The sequence below is a fragment of the Carettochelys insculpta genome, chromosome 2 (assembly GCF_033958435.1).
Source record: "Carettochelys insculpta isolate YL-2023 chromosome 2, ASM3395843v1, whole genome shotgun sequence".
In the NCBI taxonomy this organism is placed as follows: Eukaryota; Metazoa; Chordata; order Testudines; family Carettochelyidae; genus Carettochelys; species Carettochelys insculpta.
In genome coordinates this window covers 3727437-3744937 of record NC_134138.1, presented here as the reverse complement: position 1 = coordinate 3744937, position 17501 = coordinate 3727437, and the positions used below count along the sequence as shown (strand labels likewise).

At 62.1% G+C, this 17501-nt stretch overlaps 2 protein-coding genes across 2 annotated transcripts in view; one reads left to right on the top strand and one right to left on the bottom strand.

Annotated features, from left to right (window-relative positions):
* Positions 1-83: 83 nt before the first annotated feature.
* Positions 84-3173, bottom strand: LOC142009370 (vacuolar protein sorting-associated protein 28 homolog). Its single transcript, XM_074987335.1, has 4 exons — positions 3094-3173; positions 2577-2871; positions 440-541; positions 84-218 (listed from the first exon to the last, which is right to left on the bottom strand). Exons 1-4 carry the CDS (start codon positions 3171-3173, stop codon positions 84-86), a joined length of 612 nt encoding a protein of 203 aa, XP_074843436.1.
* Positions 3174-7475: 4302 nt separating this feature from the next.
* Positions 7476-17501, top strand: part of LOC142009057 (vacuolar protein sorting-associated protein 28 homolog) — a 251897-nt gene continuing 241871 nt past the window's right edge. The window contains exon 1 of the mRNA XM_074986501.1: positions 7476-8336. Within this exon, the coding sequence (XP_074842602.1) occupies positions 8150-8336 (187 nt within the window). The 5' untranslated portion in view covers positions 7476-8149. The remainder of the gene's footprint in view (positions 8337-17501) is intronic.

Below are 17501 nucleotides of genomic sequence, written 5' to 3'. Positions count from 1 at the left end.
TTCCACAGCCAAGGGTGGTTTTTTTTTTTTTTGTTTTTTTTTTTTTTGAGATGAGGCGACCACATCTGCACGCAGTATTCAAGCTAGGGGTGTACCCTGGATTTATACCAAGGCTGTAAGATACTCCCTGTCTTATCCTCTGTCCCTCTGTAAATGATTCTCACCTCATCCATGGCTCGGATCTCCAGGCGCAGCTTGTCCATCACTGTGATGAAAAGCTGGAAGAGAAAAGAGGTGCCTCAGCAATGGCCTGGAAGCTAGCAGCAGGGCACCTCACTCCGGCCCTCTTGGGAGGGTGGGGGCAAGCCAGGACAGCGGGCCCTTGACAGCCCCCTGGGGACCAGCCATGCAGCTGCACAGGCCAGGCCAGCTGCCAAAGTCCCAGAAGCACAGGATGCCGGGATTACAGTGCGCACAGCCCCTTGCCCCGGGAACGTACAGAGACGATGTCAGCAATGCAGCGGTTCAGGTTGCCCTTGTCGTCCTTGATGGTGATTGGCCGATCCTCCTTGATCCTCTCCATGGCCAGCGGGCAGTCGAGCTGCAGCAGAAGGAGGGTTACAATGAGGCTGGGCAAGCTCAGGGCAGGGTAACAAGCACCATATAACCCCCAACAAAGAGCATTTCCCAGGGAAAGCCGGGTTCCGCTCCATGTGCTAAGCTGGGGGAAGGGAGCACAGTACAGAACGTGGCCAGACGGTCTGAACATAGGGCCACCCAGCCTGGTCGCAGACAGTGACCAGTGCTGGGTGCCCCAGAGGGCATGACCAGAACACGTCACCAAAAGGTGATCCTTCTCCTGTCACCCAGTCCCAGCTTCTGACAAACGGGGCTAGAGGCACCACCCTGTCCACCTTGCTGAACAGCCATTTGTGGCCCTGTTCTCCATGAACGTATCCAGTAGGTTTTTGAGCCTTGTTATAGTCTCAGCCTTCACATTGCCCTGTGGCAGGGAGTCCCACAGCTGGCCCTGCGTTGTGTGAAGAACTCCGTCCTTCTGTCTGTTTTAACCCCACTACCTGTTTGTTTCATGGGGTGACCCCTAGTTCTTGCATTAGGAGAAGGAAGACAGAACACCACTTCCTTATCGACTTTGTCCAACCAGTTGGGATGTTCTGGACATTAGCCGCCTCTTTTCCAAGCTGAGAAATCCCACTCTTACTACTCTCCCCACACCATACCCCAGCCATTCCATACCCCTAATCGGTTTTCTGCCCTTTTCTGTACCTTTCCCAATTCCAATACATCTTTTTAGAGATGTGGTGACCTTGAATACTGCTGCAGGTGTGACGTGGAAGTACACGGGATTTATACGAAGGTAATATGATTACGACAAGGTGGAAGTGCCTTTGGTCCAGGGGAGGGAGGGAGAGAGTGTGTGTGCGCGCGCGCGTGCGCACACTCACCCCCCAAAGCCCAGGGGCCCCCTCTCTAAGCCAGGTGACCGCGAGAGTGTAATTCACCTTTGGTGGGTTCTCCAGCACCGACAGTTTTTAAATCTAGGCAGGCTGTATTTCTCATGGGACAGGTCTGCTCTGGGAGTGAGCTGGGGGCAGGGCTCTGGCCAGAGGGACACAGGGGAACAGCCTGGGTGACCACACTGGTTCCTCCAGGCTTGGAATAAACAAATCTATGCAGTCTCTCCCCCCAGCATCTAAGTCAGTCAGGCACAGTAGGGCTATGTCTACACAAGCCCCTTCCTTTCAGAAGGGACATGGTAATGAGCGAGTTGGGAAGATGCTAAGGAGGCGCTGCCATGAATATGCAGTGCCTCTGTGATGCAGTGGGAGATACCTGTGTGTACACGTGGGGCTCCTGCTGAGGGTAACCTGGCGACCAGGTGACACCCCTGGGCTGCAGACAAAGGAGGAGGTGCAGCCTGAGGGGTTTGAACTGGAACTGGGTGTTGGAAGCAGTTAGTCGGGGCTGGGAGAGAGAGAGACAAAGGAGGGGGCAAGACCCCGGCTCCGGGGGCCCCTCGGGGCCTCCTCTCCCCAGCATGGCTTGGACTGGCTGTCTCTGCCGGCTGCACTGACTCCTCTGTACGACGCTGTGCCCTGTTGCCTAATAAACCTGCTGTTCTCCTGCCTGCGGATGGGGTGCAGAGGATGGAGACCCCGAATCCCCTCACAGCCTCATTAGCATAATGGTGGCTGCATGTGATTTGAAAGTGTTGCTTTCAAATCGCGCACCGCCCATGTAGACAGGGGCCTTTCGAAAGGACCCCCCGGACTTCGAAAGCCCCTTCTTCCTATTTGGTTTTAGGAAGAAGGGTTTTTCAAAGTCTGGGGGCGGAGGAGTGTCCTTTCAAAAAGCCCCCGTCTAGAGAGGTAGCGCACAATTCAAAAGCTGTGCTTTCCAATTGTGTGGGGCCACTATTATGCTAATGAGGCACTGCATATTCCCGGTGGTGCCTCATTAGCATATTCCCAACTCGCCCCAAAAGGAGGGGACTAGTGTCGATGCGGCCTACATGTAGAACTCAGCAGCAACACAGCCCCCCCCCCGCCCCCACTGTTCTGGGAGCCCTCCGAGATTCCTGTCCCAGAGTCCCCAAAAGCTGTACTGCTGGAGGCTGAACTCATCCGGAACTTGCAGCAAAATTCATCGATGGAGCCAATTTCGGATCCCTGTACCTGTTTGAAGGCAGCTTTGTACTGGACCAGGAGCCGGGAGCAGGCTGCGGTGTACCTGGGGCAGTGCATGGAGTAAGAACAGCTGGAGTGGCTCATGCCAAGCAGGAGGGGAACACGGAGGTCGAGGATGTACAAGCAGGTCCCCAGGGGAAAGGAGAACACTGTAACAGCCCCAACGGCAGGGGAGGCTCCCCAGGGTCTCTGACTGGAGACCCTCTGCATGGAGCAATGTTGCCTGGCCCCCAGGGGAAGTGGGCAGGGCCTGAGGGGGCACTAAGGGGCTGTTTTGATGCTTCTCTGAGCCCCCTCCCCAGTGTGTCCGCAGTGCCCTGGGGAGGGGAGGTCACTCTGCTCCACTCGGTAACGACGCATCCTGCAGGAGATGCTCCTGCTGCTGCATCCGCTTGGCTCCCCTGGGAGAGACCAGGCTGGAAACAAAACCCAGCTGGGGACTCACTCGTTGGGAGAGACACAGTCCTTGATATAGGCTTTCTCCAGAGCCTGCATCGTCTTCACCACCGCAAACAGCTCAGCCATGTTATCGTACCTGAAACCCAAGCGCAGAAGCCCGTGAAGGCGCATAGCCTGTGACCCCCACCGCTCTACACGCGCCCGCGTCCCTGGGAACAGCACAGGGGCTCTCATGCTCCACAGCCCAGCAGGAGCACTCCCTTTTTGTGGAGAAGACCCTTCCGTCTATTGCATCTTTCTCAGCCGCAGGCTGCCCTGGCCAATGGCAGAGGCGGAGCAGAAGGGCTCTTGGGTCCTTCCTAGCTTGGCGCGGGGACAGAGCATCAGAACGCAGAGCTCCCTGCACCATCAGCCCCAGCATCTCCCGAGCAAGGACCTCACTGCAGACAACAGCTTGAAGTCCCAGCACTCCCAAGCCCCACAGAACTGTGTACCACATGGGAACCCATTCGGCTGGGGATGGACTCACTTTTCTCGCTCCCGTGCATTTTTATACAGCTTCACCTCCTGCAAGGAGAGCAGATACACAGCCTGTCAGGTACCCGCACAGTGTGTGGTCAGCTGCACAAATGGACAGGCTGGAAGCAGGTGGGGACGGAGCTGACAGATACGGACCTCCTGCATCCTCACCACAGGGTGGAGGAGATAGGGACCAGAGAAACCCACACTGAGATGGAGGTAAGGAGCTGGGAATCACCTCAAGAGCTGGGGTCCCCTGAATGCTCCAGCACTGAGGGCTGTGAAACCGTTTGCAGAGCCAAACCCGACGTACGCTGGAAGGTCATTCTGCCTCCTGTGCCAGAGACAGGACGAGGAGGGGAACGTGACCAGCGTTACTCACCTCGTACAGTTCTGGCTTATTCCCTGGGGCTGAAAAAGAGGAAATCCATGAACAGACCTAGCACTTATAGCTAGGGGCCTACCAGTGACGCCCACAATGCAAAACCTTCCTGGTAACCCGGTGTTAGGAAGGACCACGTCCACAGCTCCTTAGCCTACTAGCTACAGGGATACTGCTAGCACCCAGGACCTCTACAGCCTGCTCCGCTCTTCCAGCCCGCCCCTCCTGCTGATCACCGCCCCTTGCTCCAGGCCAGAGAACCCAGCACAGTTCACAAGGGAGAATCAGATTCTGAGCTGGAAGGGTCCTTGAGAAGTTGAGTCCAGCCCCTGCACTGGAGCAGGGCCAAGTAAACAGAGCCCATCCCTTCCAGGCATCTGTCCAGCCTGTTCTTAACAACTTCCACTGATGGGGATCCACAACCTCCCTGGGGCACCTGCTCCACAGCTTAACTGCCCTCAGTGTGGGAAAGCTGTTCTTTATCTCAGGGGGTCTCAAACTTCATTGCTGTACAATCCACTTCTGCCAAGAAAAAGTAATGCACAGACACATGCCTCAGCCAAAACCCAGGCCCTGCCACCAGGGGTGCGAGTAAGGGAAACAAAAGACCAGCCCCATTGCCCGAAGAAAGGAGAGGCTGAGGACCCAGGCTGCAGCCCCAGGAGGGGCCTGGAACCTGAGCCCCACTGCACAGGGCTGAAGCCCTTTGTCTGGCCTCGATCTCAGCAAGTCTAAGCCAACCCAGGGGAACTCATTAAAATGAGGTCCCAACCCAATTTGGGAACTGCTGTGCTATCCTAACCCCTGTTGATGCAGACTGAGCCATTGCTTCGTAACCTGCCTCTGTGGCCGTGATACCCACCCTCCCATGAGCCCAGTGTCCCACCACTCTGCTGCCCCCAGCCCCGCTAGCCTGACCCCTGGGGACTTTGAGGGCGGGCAGTCCCCTGAGGGGAGCTGGAGCCCACGGTGTCACTGGGTCTCTGGCCAGGGGCGGGGTGGGCCTGGGTCACAGCCCTGCTCATGGCCAGCAAGCAGGGCTCTGTCAGGTGTCGACCGGGCCAGTCTGTGTCTCAGCCCAGGCCATGGGGTGGTGCTGTGGGGCCCCTTGCTCCCCACGGCGGCAGGGACAGCGAGACTCACCTCCTGGGCCAGGCGCAGCAGGGATCCCGTGGAACATTGTGGTGGGCTGGGGCACTGCTGCCAGGGGGACCTCTGCGAGGGAGGGAGAGGGGCGTTAGTGTGGCCTGGTGGCCCGGCCCCTGCACCTGACGCGATCCCTGGACCCAAACAGCCCGGGGCCCCACACTCCCCACCGCCCCCTAGTGACAAACACCCCCCAGCCCTGCGCTCCCCACCGCCCCCCAGCCAAACACACACACACACACAACCCCCCCGGCCCTGCGCTCCCCCCGCCCCCTAGTCACAAACACCCCCCAGCCCTGTGCTCCCCACCGCCCCCCAGCGAAACACACACACACATACAACCCCCCCGGCCCTGCGCTCCCCACCGCCCCCTAGTGACAAACACCCCCCAGCCCTGCACTCCCCACCGCCCCCTAGAAACAAACACCCCCCGGCCCTGCGCTCCCCACCGCCCCCCAGCCAAACACACACACACACACAACCCCCCCGGCCCTGCGCTCCCGACCGCGTCCTAGTCACAAACACCCCCCGGCCCTGCGCTCCCCACCGCCCCCCAGCCAAACACACACACACACACAACCCCCCCGGCCCTGCGCTCCCGACCGCCCCCCAGCCACAAACACCCCCCAGCCCTGCGCTCCCCACCGCCCCCTAGTCACAAACACCCCCCCGGCCCTGCGCTCCCCACCGCCCCCCAGCCAAACACACACACACACACAACCCCCCCTGGCCCTGCGCTCCCCACCACCCCCTAGTGACAAACACCCCCCGGCCCTGCGCTCCCCACCACCCCAGCCGCAAACGCCCCCCCCCCGGCCCTGCGCTCCCCACCACCCCCTAGTGACAAACACCCCTCGGCCCTGCGCTCCCCACCACCCCCTAGTGACAAACACCCCCCGGCCCCGCGCTCCCCACCGCCCCCCCAGCCGCAAACACCACCCCCCGGCCCTGCGCTCCCCACCGCCCCCTAGTCACAAACACCCCCCCGGCCCTGCGCTCCTCCCCGCCCCCCAGTCACAAACACCCCCCCGCCCTGCGCTCCCCACCGCCCCCCAGCCGCAAACGCGCCCCCCCCCCCGGCCCCGCGCTCCCCACCGCCCCCCAGTCACAAACACCCCCCCGGCCCCGCGCTCCCCACCGCTCCCCAGTCACAAATACCCCCCCCCGGCCCTGCGCTCCCCACCGCCCCCTAGTCACAAACACCCCCCCGGCCCCGCGCTCCCCACCGCCCCCCAGTCACAAACACCCCCCCCGGCCCTGCGCTCCCCACCGCCCCCCAGTCACAAACACCCCCCCCGGCCCTGCGCTCTCCACCGCCCCCTAGTGACAAACACCCCCCTGGCCCTGCGCCCCCGACCGCCCCCAAGTCACAAACACCCCCCCCGGCCCTGCGCTCCCCCCCGCCCCCCAGTCACAAACACCCCCCCCGGCCCTGCGCTCTCCACCGCCCCCTAGTGACAAACACCCCCCCTGGCCCTGCGCCCCCGACCGCCCCCCAGTCACAAACACCCCCCCCGGCCCTGCGCTCCCCACCGCCCCCCAGTCACAAACACCCCCCCCGGCCCTGCGCTCTCCACCGCCCCCAGTGACAAACACCCCCTCTACATGTCCTCCAGGGCCAGCAATGTCAATGTTCAACTTCGACGTTGCTCAGCCCAACATCGAAATACGCACAGCGAGGGAACGTCTACACCTCAAAGTAGCACACCGAAATAGGGATGCCAGGCACAGCTGCAGACAGCCGCAAACGCCCCCCCCCCGGCCCCGCGCTCCCCACCGCCCCCCAGCCGCAAACACCACCCCCCGGCCCTGCGCTCCCCACCGCCCTCTAGTCACAAACACCTCCCCGGCCCTGCGCTCCCCCCCGCCCCCCAGTCACAAACACCTCCCCGCCCTGCGCTCCCCACTGCCCCCCAGCCGCAAACGCCCCCCCCCCGGCCCCGCGTTCCCCACCGCCCCCCAGTCACAAACACCCCCCCGGTCCTGCGCTCCCCACCGCCCCCCAGTCACAAACACCCCCCCCGGCCCCATGCTCCCCACCGCCCCCCAGTCACAAACACCCCCCCCGGCCCTGCGCTCTCCACCGCCCCCAGTGACAAACACCCCCTCTAAACGTCCTCCAGGGCCGGCAACGTCGATGTTCAACTTCGACGTTGCTCAGCCCAACATCGAAATAGGCGCAGCGAGGGAACGTCTACACGTCAAAGTACCACACATCGAAATAGGGATGCCAGGCACAGCTGCAGACAGGGTCACAGGGTGGACTCAACAGCCAGCCGCTCCCTTAAAGGGCCCCTCCCAGACACAGTTGCACTAAACAACACAAGATACACAGACCTGACAACTGGTTGCAGACCCTGTGCCTGCAGTATAAATCCCCAGCTACCGCAGAAGCAGCCAGAAGCCCTGGGCTAAGGGCTGCTGCCCACAGTGACAATAGAGCCCCGCAGGGGCTGGAAAAAGAGCATCTCTCAACCCCCCAGTTAATGGCAGCCATGGAGGACCCAGCAATTTCTATGTTGTGGGACACAGATCGTCTACACAGTCCCTACTTTGACATTGAACATAGAAGTAGAACGCTATTCCTATCTCCTCATGAGATTAGCAACTTCAACGTCTCACCATTTAACATCAAAGTGAACTTCAAAATAGTTCCCCACGCATATAAACGTGACGGGCGCTATTTCAAAGTTGGTGCTGCTACTTCAAAGCAGCGTGCGTATGTATACGCAGCTAGGGAGAGTTTGTCAAGCCAGATTTACAGCTATGTGGCCAAAGCATAGGCAAGGCCATGGCACTCAGCAAACTAGCTCAACCAGTACTCATCCCTTGTTCCCTCCACAGGCTTTAAACCAGGGAGCCCTGTGTAATCAACGTCTTTAACAGCTACGGTGGCTGCCCTGTCCCCCACAACAACCCAGAGCATTGGTGACATCTCACAACTCCCGCTTTAAGTGTCAGCTTAAATTGTGATTTTACAACTACATGTTTACAATAGACCAAATCTCATGGCTAACTTGCTACCCATTAGGCTTTGCCTGAAAACGTATGACACATGCACATCTTTTGCATACTCAAGCAGATGACCTCTGGGAGACTCAGTCCTCCCAGCCTTCAGCAGCGCTGCGTTCCCCTGCTCCCCATTCCCCACACAACCAAAGGCAGGGGAACTGCTGCTGCCCCCCACTTGAGCAGCCCACCTCCTCATCCAGCAGCTGCTGCATCCTCCCCCCCCAGGAAAGGTAAGGGGCTTCCGAAAGCGGTGGTTGGGCCCCCTCCACAGGCCTCCTCCTGTGGAGTGGCCTGGGAGGGGTGAGTTTGGGCAGAGCCCTTCTTTTCCACCGGGGCTCCAGAGGGGTGGCTGCATAGCCAGGGGTGGGGTGTTAGGGTGTGCCCCTGCCCCACCCCTGCAGCCACCCCCCCTTACTGCCCCCCCACCCCCACCCAGCCGCCGCTGGGGGCCCCTCCTCCACCTGGGCCCCCTTCTAACCAGCTGCCCCTTCCTTCTCCCCCTGGTTTGTTAAAGACTCTGCAGCAGCTGCTGTGGGCCCCCCCCACCCTCAGGCGCACGTGGGCACCCCCACCCCCCCATTTCCACCAGGTTGGCTGTGCCCACGCCCCCTCCCACCCCCCTTTATTTTTCACTTCACCCAAGCGCCTGAGCCCCCCCCCCACACGCACAAACTTCAATTCCCCACATCCCAGTGCAGAAAAGGAGCCATTTTACCATCTTGTGCTGGGAGCAGCGGCCATCTTAGGTCTCACCTTCCCCTGACCTCACTGCCCTCGCTCTGCCCTTCCCCCACCTGACTGGGTCCTCAGCCCCGCTGGTGGGGGAGGGGCAGCCACGCCTCCACCCTTCCTTCCCCTCCACTCTCCTCCCCTCCCCCGCTCTCTCTTAAAGGCCCCACGCCCAACAAACTTCCCCCATCTTATAAACCCGCCACCATGACCCCCACACCCGCCGGAGGGTCATCCGGTGACCCCCTCCTCCCCTCGTCTTCCACTGTCACCCCTCCCACCCCCGAAACAGCGGCCCACTCACCCAGGGCCGCCCAAGACTCTGCCGCCATGTCGGCTGAGGGCGCGGGCGCAGGCTCCGGGGCTCCCACCACCTCCGCCGCGGCGTCCTCCAGCAACCTGGCCCCGAACCCACCCCCCCAAAAGGGCAGGAAGGGCCAGGGGAAAAGAAAGGGCAAGAGCCCCGCCCGGAAGGCTAAACCCCCCGTGGCGGGGACTCTCCCCCCGGCTGCAAAAGCATTCGCCGCAGCCTCCCCTTCTCCCCCTCCCCCTGCTCCCTCCACCACCCCTGGGGGCCCCGACATCTCGGCCCCCAGGTCGTATGCCCAGGCGGCGGCCGCCGCCCTGCACCCTGCTCCTTCCGCCTCCGCCAGGACTACCATCCCCGACGGTCGCGGCCCCTTCCCCGCGCTCACCAGGAGGCACGGGGTCCGCTGCCTCCTGGTGGCTGCCTCGCCCCATGTGGAGACCTACGTGCGGGCGTTGGCACGGGTGGTGGGGTCCGCGGCCGTGGTGGCGGCGTCCCGGATGTTCGGGAAGATCGTCTTCTTCCTGGCTTCGGAGGCTGCCGCCCAGGAGGCGGTGGAGAGGGGCCTGGTGGTTGGGGGCGTGCACGTGCCCCTGGAGCCGCTGGAAGACCTGGGCGTGCGGGTGGTGTTCTCGTCCGTCCCGCCCTTCCTTCCCAATGCCGCCCTTCTGCCTTTCCTCACCGCCCTGGGCCGGCCTTTGACGGTCCTGAGTCCCCTCCCCCTAGGCTGCAAAGACCCCGCCCTCCGGCACGTGCTCTCATTCCGCCGGCAGGCCCGAGTTCAACTGCCGCCGGTGGCAGCACAGGGCGGGGTGGCCCAGGAGGGGACTATACTGGTGCCCTATCAAGGGGCCCAGTACCGGGTCTTCTACACCCTGGGGGAGGCCCGGAGCTTCGGGTGCCGGGCGGCGGGGCGTGTCCAGAGGGATTGCCCCCTGGCCCAGCACGAAGGAGAGGAGCCCGGGACCTCCTCCGACCCGGGGGGCGTCAGCCACGAGACCGGCGGCGCCCCGACCGCGACAGGCCCTGGGACCGCCCCTCCTCTTTTAGGCCCGGACGGATCCATCGCTGCTCGGGCGTCGGAGGGCGCCCGGCAGCATGGTGCCGGGAGAGAAGAAGCGGGCGCCGGCGCCCGAGCGGGCACAAAAGCCAGGCCCGTGGAGGAGAGGGAGGCAGGCCCGGCGGCAGGACCAAAAGAGGGACCACCCCAGGGCGGGCCGCCCCTCTCCCTCGCCGCCCCACCCCGCTCCTCCCTCCCTCCCTCCTTGTCGGCTCTATCCCCTGGCCCCTCCTCCTCTACTGCCCAGCCCGCCTCCTCGGAGGACTGGGTATTGGTGGGGGGGAAAAGGAAAAAAGGGGGTGCGCGCGTCCGGCACCCCACCCCGCCGGAGGACGGGGTGGAGGTGCCACGCAAGGCACCCAAGAGATCCGCCAGCCCCGCTCCACCCGCCGAACCCCCGGCTACCAACCATCTGCCAGGGGTGATGGAGGTTGCCGCCGCGGCGGCCGAGGAAATTAACACCCCCTCGGCCCTGGAGCCAGAGCCAAAAGAGGCCGAGACGGCCCTCCCTGTGCCCGCGCCCTCCTCCGACACCCCTCCAGCCGCTACCCAGGCGGCTGTAATGGAGCGCCCGGAGGAGGTGGCTCCCAACCTCGCCCTCCTCTCACAGGAGGTCGAGGCCCTGGGCCTCACGCCGGTGGCCCTGGACATGGAAGGCCTGCTATTAGAGGCCTGTGGGCCGCCTTTGGACTCTCTCCCACCCCTCCCACTTTCCCTCACCCCTCCCACCAGCGATCCCTCACTTGCCACCTCCTTCTGCCCTGAGCTGTCCCAAGGGGCAACCCCTCCCCCAACTAGGGACGACCCCCCGGCGGAGGTCGGCCAGCCCCCAGACGCCCTAGGGGAATTAGGGCTCCCCTTGCACCCCCCCTTCGTCCCTGCAACTGAAAACCCCGATACCCTCTCCCCCGACCTGCCGGCGCCTCCCGCTGAGAGTGCCGGCACCTCAACCTCTACCCTGCCATTGCCTCAGGAAGCCCCCCTCCTGGAGACCTCCTTGGCCCATATTTCCGCCCTTGCTCCCACCTTGGCCTCACTGCTTGCCACCCCCGCCATACCCCTTCCCAGCCAATGCCCCGCTCCAAAACCCGCAATCCCCCCCACTCTTAACCCTCCCCTTCCTCCTCCCCCCCACTCCTTCCTTTCCCTCCCCCGCATGACCCCTCTCTTCCCCCACTGATCTCTACCTCCCCTGCCCCCATACCTCCCCCTCCCTTTTACCCCTGCCCACTCATACCTGCCCCCGAGGACGTAACCCCTCAGGAGGCCCCTCTTGCACTGCCCTCTCCCAGCACTTCCGGGGCTGCTCTCCCTCCGCCGCCCTCATCCCTCCCAAACTTAGGCCCCAGTCCCTCCCCCAACCTCTTCTCTGGCCAGGGGGCCCAAGAGAACGCGAGGCCGACGGGTTCTCAAGACCCCGAGACCTCGGCACCCCACGCGCTGGCGGGTGAGATGTGCCAGTTCTTGGAGGACGTTCGCGGCTCCAAGAACAAGGTTACTCTCGCCCTCCAGCGCTGGGGAGATTTTCATTTTGTCCTGGAGTCCGCGAGGGCCCTTCTGAGGGAGGGCAAGGGGACCGGGAAGAGGGACGCCGCGGTCTATCAACGGGCCCGTGGCATCTGCGACGCCCTTGTCACCTTTGGCGTGGCTCACGGCTTGCTGCGTGGCCCCACGGGAACCGCCGGCGCTCCCTCTGGCGAGGATCCTCCCCAGCCCTCCAAATGGCGCCGTTCATCTTTGCCACACTAAACGTCAGGGGCTGCGGGTCGGGTCTCCGCAGGTGCCGAGTGCTCTCCTTCCTCCGAGAGGGCGGGTACTCGGTCACCTTTCTACAGGAGACTCACACTACTCCGGCCGCCGAAGCCAAGTGGCGGCTGGAGTGGGGAGACGGGGTCCACTTTAGTCATCTCTCGGCCCGGCGGGCCGGGGTAGCGACCCTGTTCTCCCCAGACCTGCAGCCCAAGGTGCTGGGGAGCGTCGAGGTCGTGCCGGGCCGCCTGCTGTATCTCCGGGTGCGGGTGGAGGGGCTGCCTCTTCACCTTGTCAACATCTATGCCCCGACACTCGGCCCGGAGAGAACCCCTTTCTTCCGGCAGGCGGCAGCCTTCCTCGACACTATCGATCCTCGCGAGTGCCTGGTCCTCGGCGGGGATTTCAACTGCACCCTCGAGGAGCGGGACCGCACGGGGACCGAGAAGTGCCAGGCCGCTGCGGACGTCCTCAGGGAGCTCATTAACCGTCGCTCCCTGGTGGACGTCTGGCGCAGCCACCACCCGGACGAGGACGCCGGCTTCACCTACGTCCGGGTGGTGGGCCATAAATCTGTACACTCCCGGTTGGACCGCATTTACATCTCGCGGCACCATCTCTCCCAGGCCCACGCCTCCAGCGTACGGCCGGCCCCCTTCTCGGACCACCATCTGGTGGCCGTGAAGGCTTCCCTCTCGCCGGGGAAGCGGGGGTGGGCCTACTGGCATTTTAACAACAGCCTGCTGGAGGACGTGGGCTTCGTGGCATCCTTCCGGGAGTACTGGCTGGCCTGGCGCGAGCAGCGGCACGCCTTTCCCTCGGCACGGCGGTGGTGGGACCTGGGAAAGGTGCGCGCGCGGCTTTTCTGCCGCGACTATACCCGGGGGGCCAGCCGGCGGCGGGATGCGTTGATAGGGCAGCTGGAACGGGAGGTCCTTGAGCTGGAGAGGCGTCTAGCCGCCAGCCCCGGAGATCCATCCCTCTGCGGCACATACCAGGAGAAGCGGGACGAGCACAGGACCCTCGATGCCCATCGGGCACAGGGTGCCTTGGTGAGGTCGCGAATCCAACTCCTGCGGGAGATGGACCGCGGCTCCCGCTTCTTCTACGCCCTGGAGAAAAAGAGGGGCGCCCAAAAACATATCCCCTGCCTCCTGGCGGAGGATGGCACCCCTCTTACGGATCCGGTGGAGATGCGCGCGAGGGCTCGCGCCTTCTACGCCGCCCTTTTCTTCCCGGATCCGACCGACGCCGACGCCCGCAGGGTGCTCTGGGACCAACTCCCGTCGGTCAGCACGGGTGACCGGGACCGGCTGGAGCTTCCTCTCACTCTGGCCGAGCTCTCGGAAGCCCTCCGTCTCATGCCCACCAATAAATCCCCGGGCATGGACGGGCTGACCGTGGAGTTTTACCGCGTGTTTTGGGATGTCCTCGGCCCAGACCTGCTTGGCGTCTGGGCCGAGGCCCTGCAAAGCGGGGTGCTCCCCCTTTCCTGCAGGCATGCAGTCCTCAGCCTGCTACCGAAGAAGGGGGACCCCCGTGACCTCAAGAACTGGCGTCCCATCTCGCTCCTCAGCACGGACTACAAGATCATTGCCAAAGCCATCTCCCGTCGCTTGGGGTCCGTGCTGCAGGACGTGGTCCACCCCGACCAGACCTACACCGTCCCGGGCCGCACCATCTTGCAGAATTTGTCCCTGGTCCGGGATCTCTTAGAGCTTGGGTGTAGGGACGGCCTGTCGTTCGCCCTCCTGTCCCTGGACCAGGAGAAGGCGTTCGACAGGGTGGACCACGGGTATCTCCTAGGCACCCTGCAGGCCTTCGGCTTCGGACCCCGCTTCGTCGGGTTTCTCCGGGTGCTGTACGCTGCCTCGGAGTGCATGGTCAAGCTCAACTGGACCCTGACCGCTCCGGTCAGCTTCGGACGGGGAGTACGACAAGGCTGCCCGCTCTCAGGACAGCTGTACGCTCTGGCCATCGAGCCCTTCCTCTGCCTCCTTCGGCGAAGGTTTACGGGATTGGCGCTTCCAGAGGCAGGGCTGCGGCTAGTCTTGTCGGCGTATGCCGACGACGTGCTCCTCGTCGTCCAGGACCCGGGAGACCTGGCGCGTCTGGAGGCCTACCAAGCTATCTACTCGGCAGCCTCCTCCGCCCGGGTCCACTGGGTCAAGAGCTCTGACGTGGTGGTCGGGACCGGCTGGCAGATGAGCCGCCTCCCACCCGCGCTTCAGGCCATCCGGTGGAGCGCGGGTCCGCTGCTCTATCTAGGCGTCTTTCTCTCCGCCACGCATCCCTCTCCGCCGGAAAACTGGCAAGGCCTAGAGAGCAGGGTCGCTGAGCGGTTGCGGAGGTGGACAGGGCTACTCCAGTGTCTCTCCCTCCGAGGGAGAGCGCTGGTGCTGAACCAACTTGTCCTGTCCATGCTCTGGCACCGCCTCAGCACCTTGGTCCCACCCCCCGGGTTCCTGGACCAGCTCCAGAGGTTAATCCTGGAGTTCTTCTGGCCAGGACTGCACTGGGTCCCTGCAGGGGTACTCCATCTTCCCCCGGAGGAGGGGGGACAGGGCCTGACCTGCACGCGCACTCAGGTCCATGTCTTCCGCCTCCGGGCCCTGCAGAGGCTTCTCAACACCAACAGTGCAGATAGTCCGGCGTGGAGCACGCTGGCGCACGCTTTCCTCCGCCGTTACCGAGGGCTCCGATACGACTGGCAGCTCCTCTATTTATCCTGCAGAGACCGTCCGCGAGGCCTCTCGGACCTGCCAGCCTTCTACCAGGACCTCCTCCGCACTTGGCGGCTGCTCGCAGCCTCCAGGTCCTTAGGGGCCACCGTGGGAGAAGACCTCCTCGCGGAGCCCCTGCTACACAACCCCCACCTTCGTGTGCAGGCGGCGGAGTCTCGCACGGTGCGCTGGAGGCTGGTCCTAGGTGGAATCACCAGGGTCGGAGACCTCCTGGACTACGAGCGGGGGGACTGGATGGAGGCCCCGGCGCTCGCCCGGCGCGTGGGGCTCTCCGACCTACGCTCCTCCCGTCTCGTACTCCAGGAGGTGAAGGCTGCCCTGCCCTCCACCGCTCACAGTTACCTCGGCCGGGTCCTGCGAGAGGGTGCACCCCGCCCCCCTCCCACTCCTAGCCCTCCGGACCTCTTCGTGGGCCCCCGGCTTTGCGATCCTGCCCGCCCCCTCCCCCACATCACCTCAGCCGGCTGCACACTTTCCAGCCGGTCCCCTTCCGAACCACGCCTCGACACCTTCTGTACGCGCTCGTGCTTCACACGCTCCACTTCCCCACCCTCGTGTCCCGCCCCGATCACAAATGGCGGGACCTCTTGCCGTCATCGGAGGGTGGGGAGCCCCGGTGGGCCGGCCTCTACTCCACCTTGGTCCCGCGGCCCGCCGGGGACATCAGCTGGAGAATCCTCCACGGAGCGGTGAGCACGGGCGTGTACCTGGCGCGGTTCACCCCCATCCCGGACACCTGTACCTTTTGCGGCACGAGGGAGAACCTGGCGCACATCTACATCGAGTGCGCCAGGCTGCAGCCCCTCTTCCGGCTCCTCCAGAACCTCCTCTTGAGGTTCTGGCTGCACTTCTCCTCACACCTTCTCATCCTCTCACACCCTATCCGTGGCCCCACAAAGTCGCGGGACCTCCTCGTCAGCCTCCTCCTGGCCACGGCCAAAATGGCCATTTACAAAACCAGGGAGAGGAGGCTGGCAGGGGGGGTGACCTGCGACTGTGGGGCCTACTTCCGTTCCTCCCTCCGCTCACGAATCCGAGCAGAGTTCCTCTGGGCGGCGTCCACCAACTCCCTGGACGCCTTTGAGGAACGGTGGGCGCTGTCCGGGGTCCTCTGCTCGGTGTCCCCCTCTGGCTCCGTCATTTTAAACCTTTGATCCTCACTCCCGCTCCTGGTTTTCTTTCGTTGTCCCCCGTATTTACTTGGAACCGGGCTGTTTTTAATGGGTCCCCTCTCATCGTGAGAGGGGCCTTGTAGCTGTGGGCAGGCTACGCCTGCCCACTCCCCCGGCATCCAATAGGTACACTTAGAAATCTCATGAGTACATGAGACCAAGGGAACTTGAAACTACGTGGGTTTTTTTTCAAAAGCAGCTCTGTCTGAACAACGAGCATCTAACAAGCTACGTTGGCTGTGTCTACACGTGCCCAAAACTTCGAAATGGCCACCCAAATGGCCATTTTGAAGTTTACTAATCAAGCGCGGAAATGCATATTCAGAGCTTCATTAGCATGCAGGCGGCAGCAGCGCTTCGAAATTGACGCTTCTTGCCGCCACGCAGGGCATCCAGACAGGGCTCCTTTTCGAAAAGACCCCACCTAGCTCAAAGTCCCCTTATTTTCATGAGCTAATGGGAATAAAGGAACTTCAAAATAGGCAGCCTTTTTTGAAAAGCACCCCATTTAGACCTGTCACACAAGTGGCAAAAAGCATCAATTTTAAAGCACCACTACTGGGTTGCGCAGGGATCCTTTCATCGGGGGTGGAGGATATAGACCTTTTTTTTGGAAGTGAAAGTGTTTGGTCAATGTGGGTCCTGTTTTTTTTTTTTTCTTCTTTTTGAGGAAACCTTTGGAAATGTGGTTGCAGGTGTTTTTGAGCTGGGGTTGCAGGAGGAGTGGGGGTTTGTTGTAATCAGTTTTCAGTAACTTTTCTTCATGGAAAAAGATAGAAGAAGTTCTTGGATTTTTGTAGTAAGCATGTGGTGGATGGTTGTTCTGGGGGTAATATAAGCTGTTGCAAAGGGGTGCTGTAGAAGGCATGGAATTTGTAGACAGGATTTTCATCTCCTGGACTGAAGCTGTATTTTGGAATGGCTATGCTAATAACTGAATGGAAAAACAGGAATGAGGTGCTGAAATGAATATTCAGTGCCTCATTAGCATGCTGCTGGACAGGGCACTTTGTGGCTTGGTTCCATGGGGATCCTTTTTGAAAGGCCCTTGCAGACTTGGAAATCCCCTTATCAGTGGATAGGAACAAGGGGATTTTGAAGTGTGCAGGGTCCTTTGGGAAAGGACCCCCATGTAGCCAACCCACACGCAAGCAAAATGGGGCACTTTTGAAGTGCCGCGGGCGGCAGTATGCTAATGAGGTGCTGAATATTCATTTCAGCACCTCATTGGTATTCTTCGATTTGGCCATTAGCACGGCCATTTCAAAATTTTGGCCAAGTGTGGCCACAGCCCCCTAGTCTTCAAAAGCCCCTAAAACCAAATAGGAATAAGGGGCTTTGCGAAGGCCCCCATCTGCACTGCATAGGCAGCCTGCTGTGGCTGCCGTTATGCTAATTAGGTGCCTCATATTCATGGTAGTGCCTCATTAGCATGTTCTGACCTTGCTTATTACCATGCCCCTTTTGGAAAGAAGGGGCTAGCGTAGATGTAGCCTTTGTGAGACTCCTTCTTGGTAGGTGCTGTAGTTAGGCCCAAAGCTGAAACTGCTACGAGCTGAGCAGAAGAACTGGCGGCTCAAGCCATGGAGAGCTGGTTTTGCCTCCAGCCACAATAGAGGGGACAAACGGCCAGT

Bases quoted from the DNA above. Each gene is read 5' to 3' on its own strand.
- LOC142009370 (XM_074987335.1), bottom strand. From the start codon at position 3,173: ATGGCTGAGCTGTTTGCGGTGGTGAAGACGATGCAGGCTCTGGAGAAA. The intron at 2,872-3,093 runs GTGAGTCCCCAG...CCTGGGGGCCAG, and splicing joins GACTGTGTCTCTCCCAACGA to GCAACATTGCTCCATGCAGA. The intron at 542-2,576 runs GCCTCCAGCAGT...CTTCTGCTGCAG, and splicing joins GCAAGTTCCGGATGAGTTCA to CTCGACTGCCCGCTGGCCAT.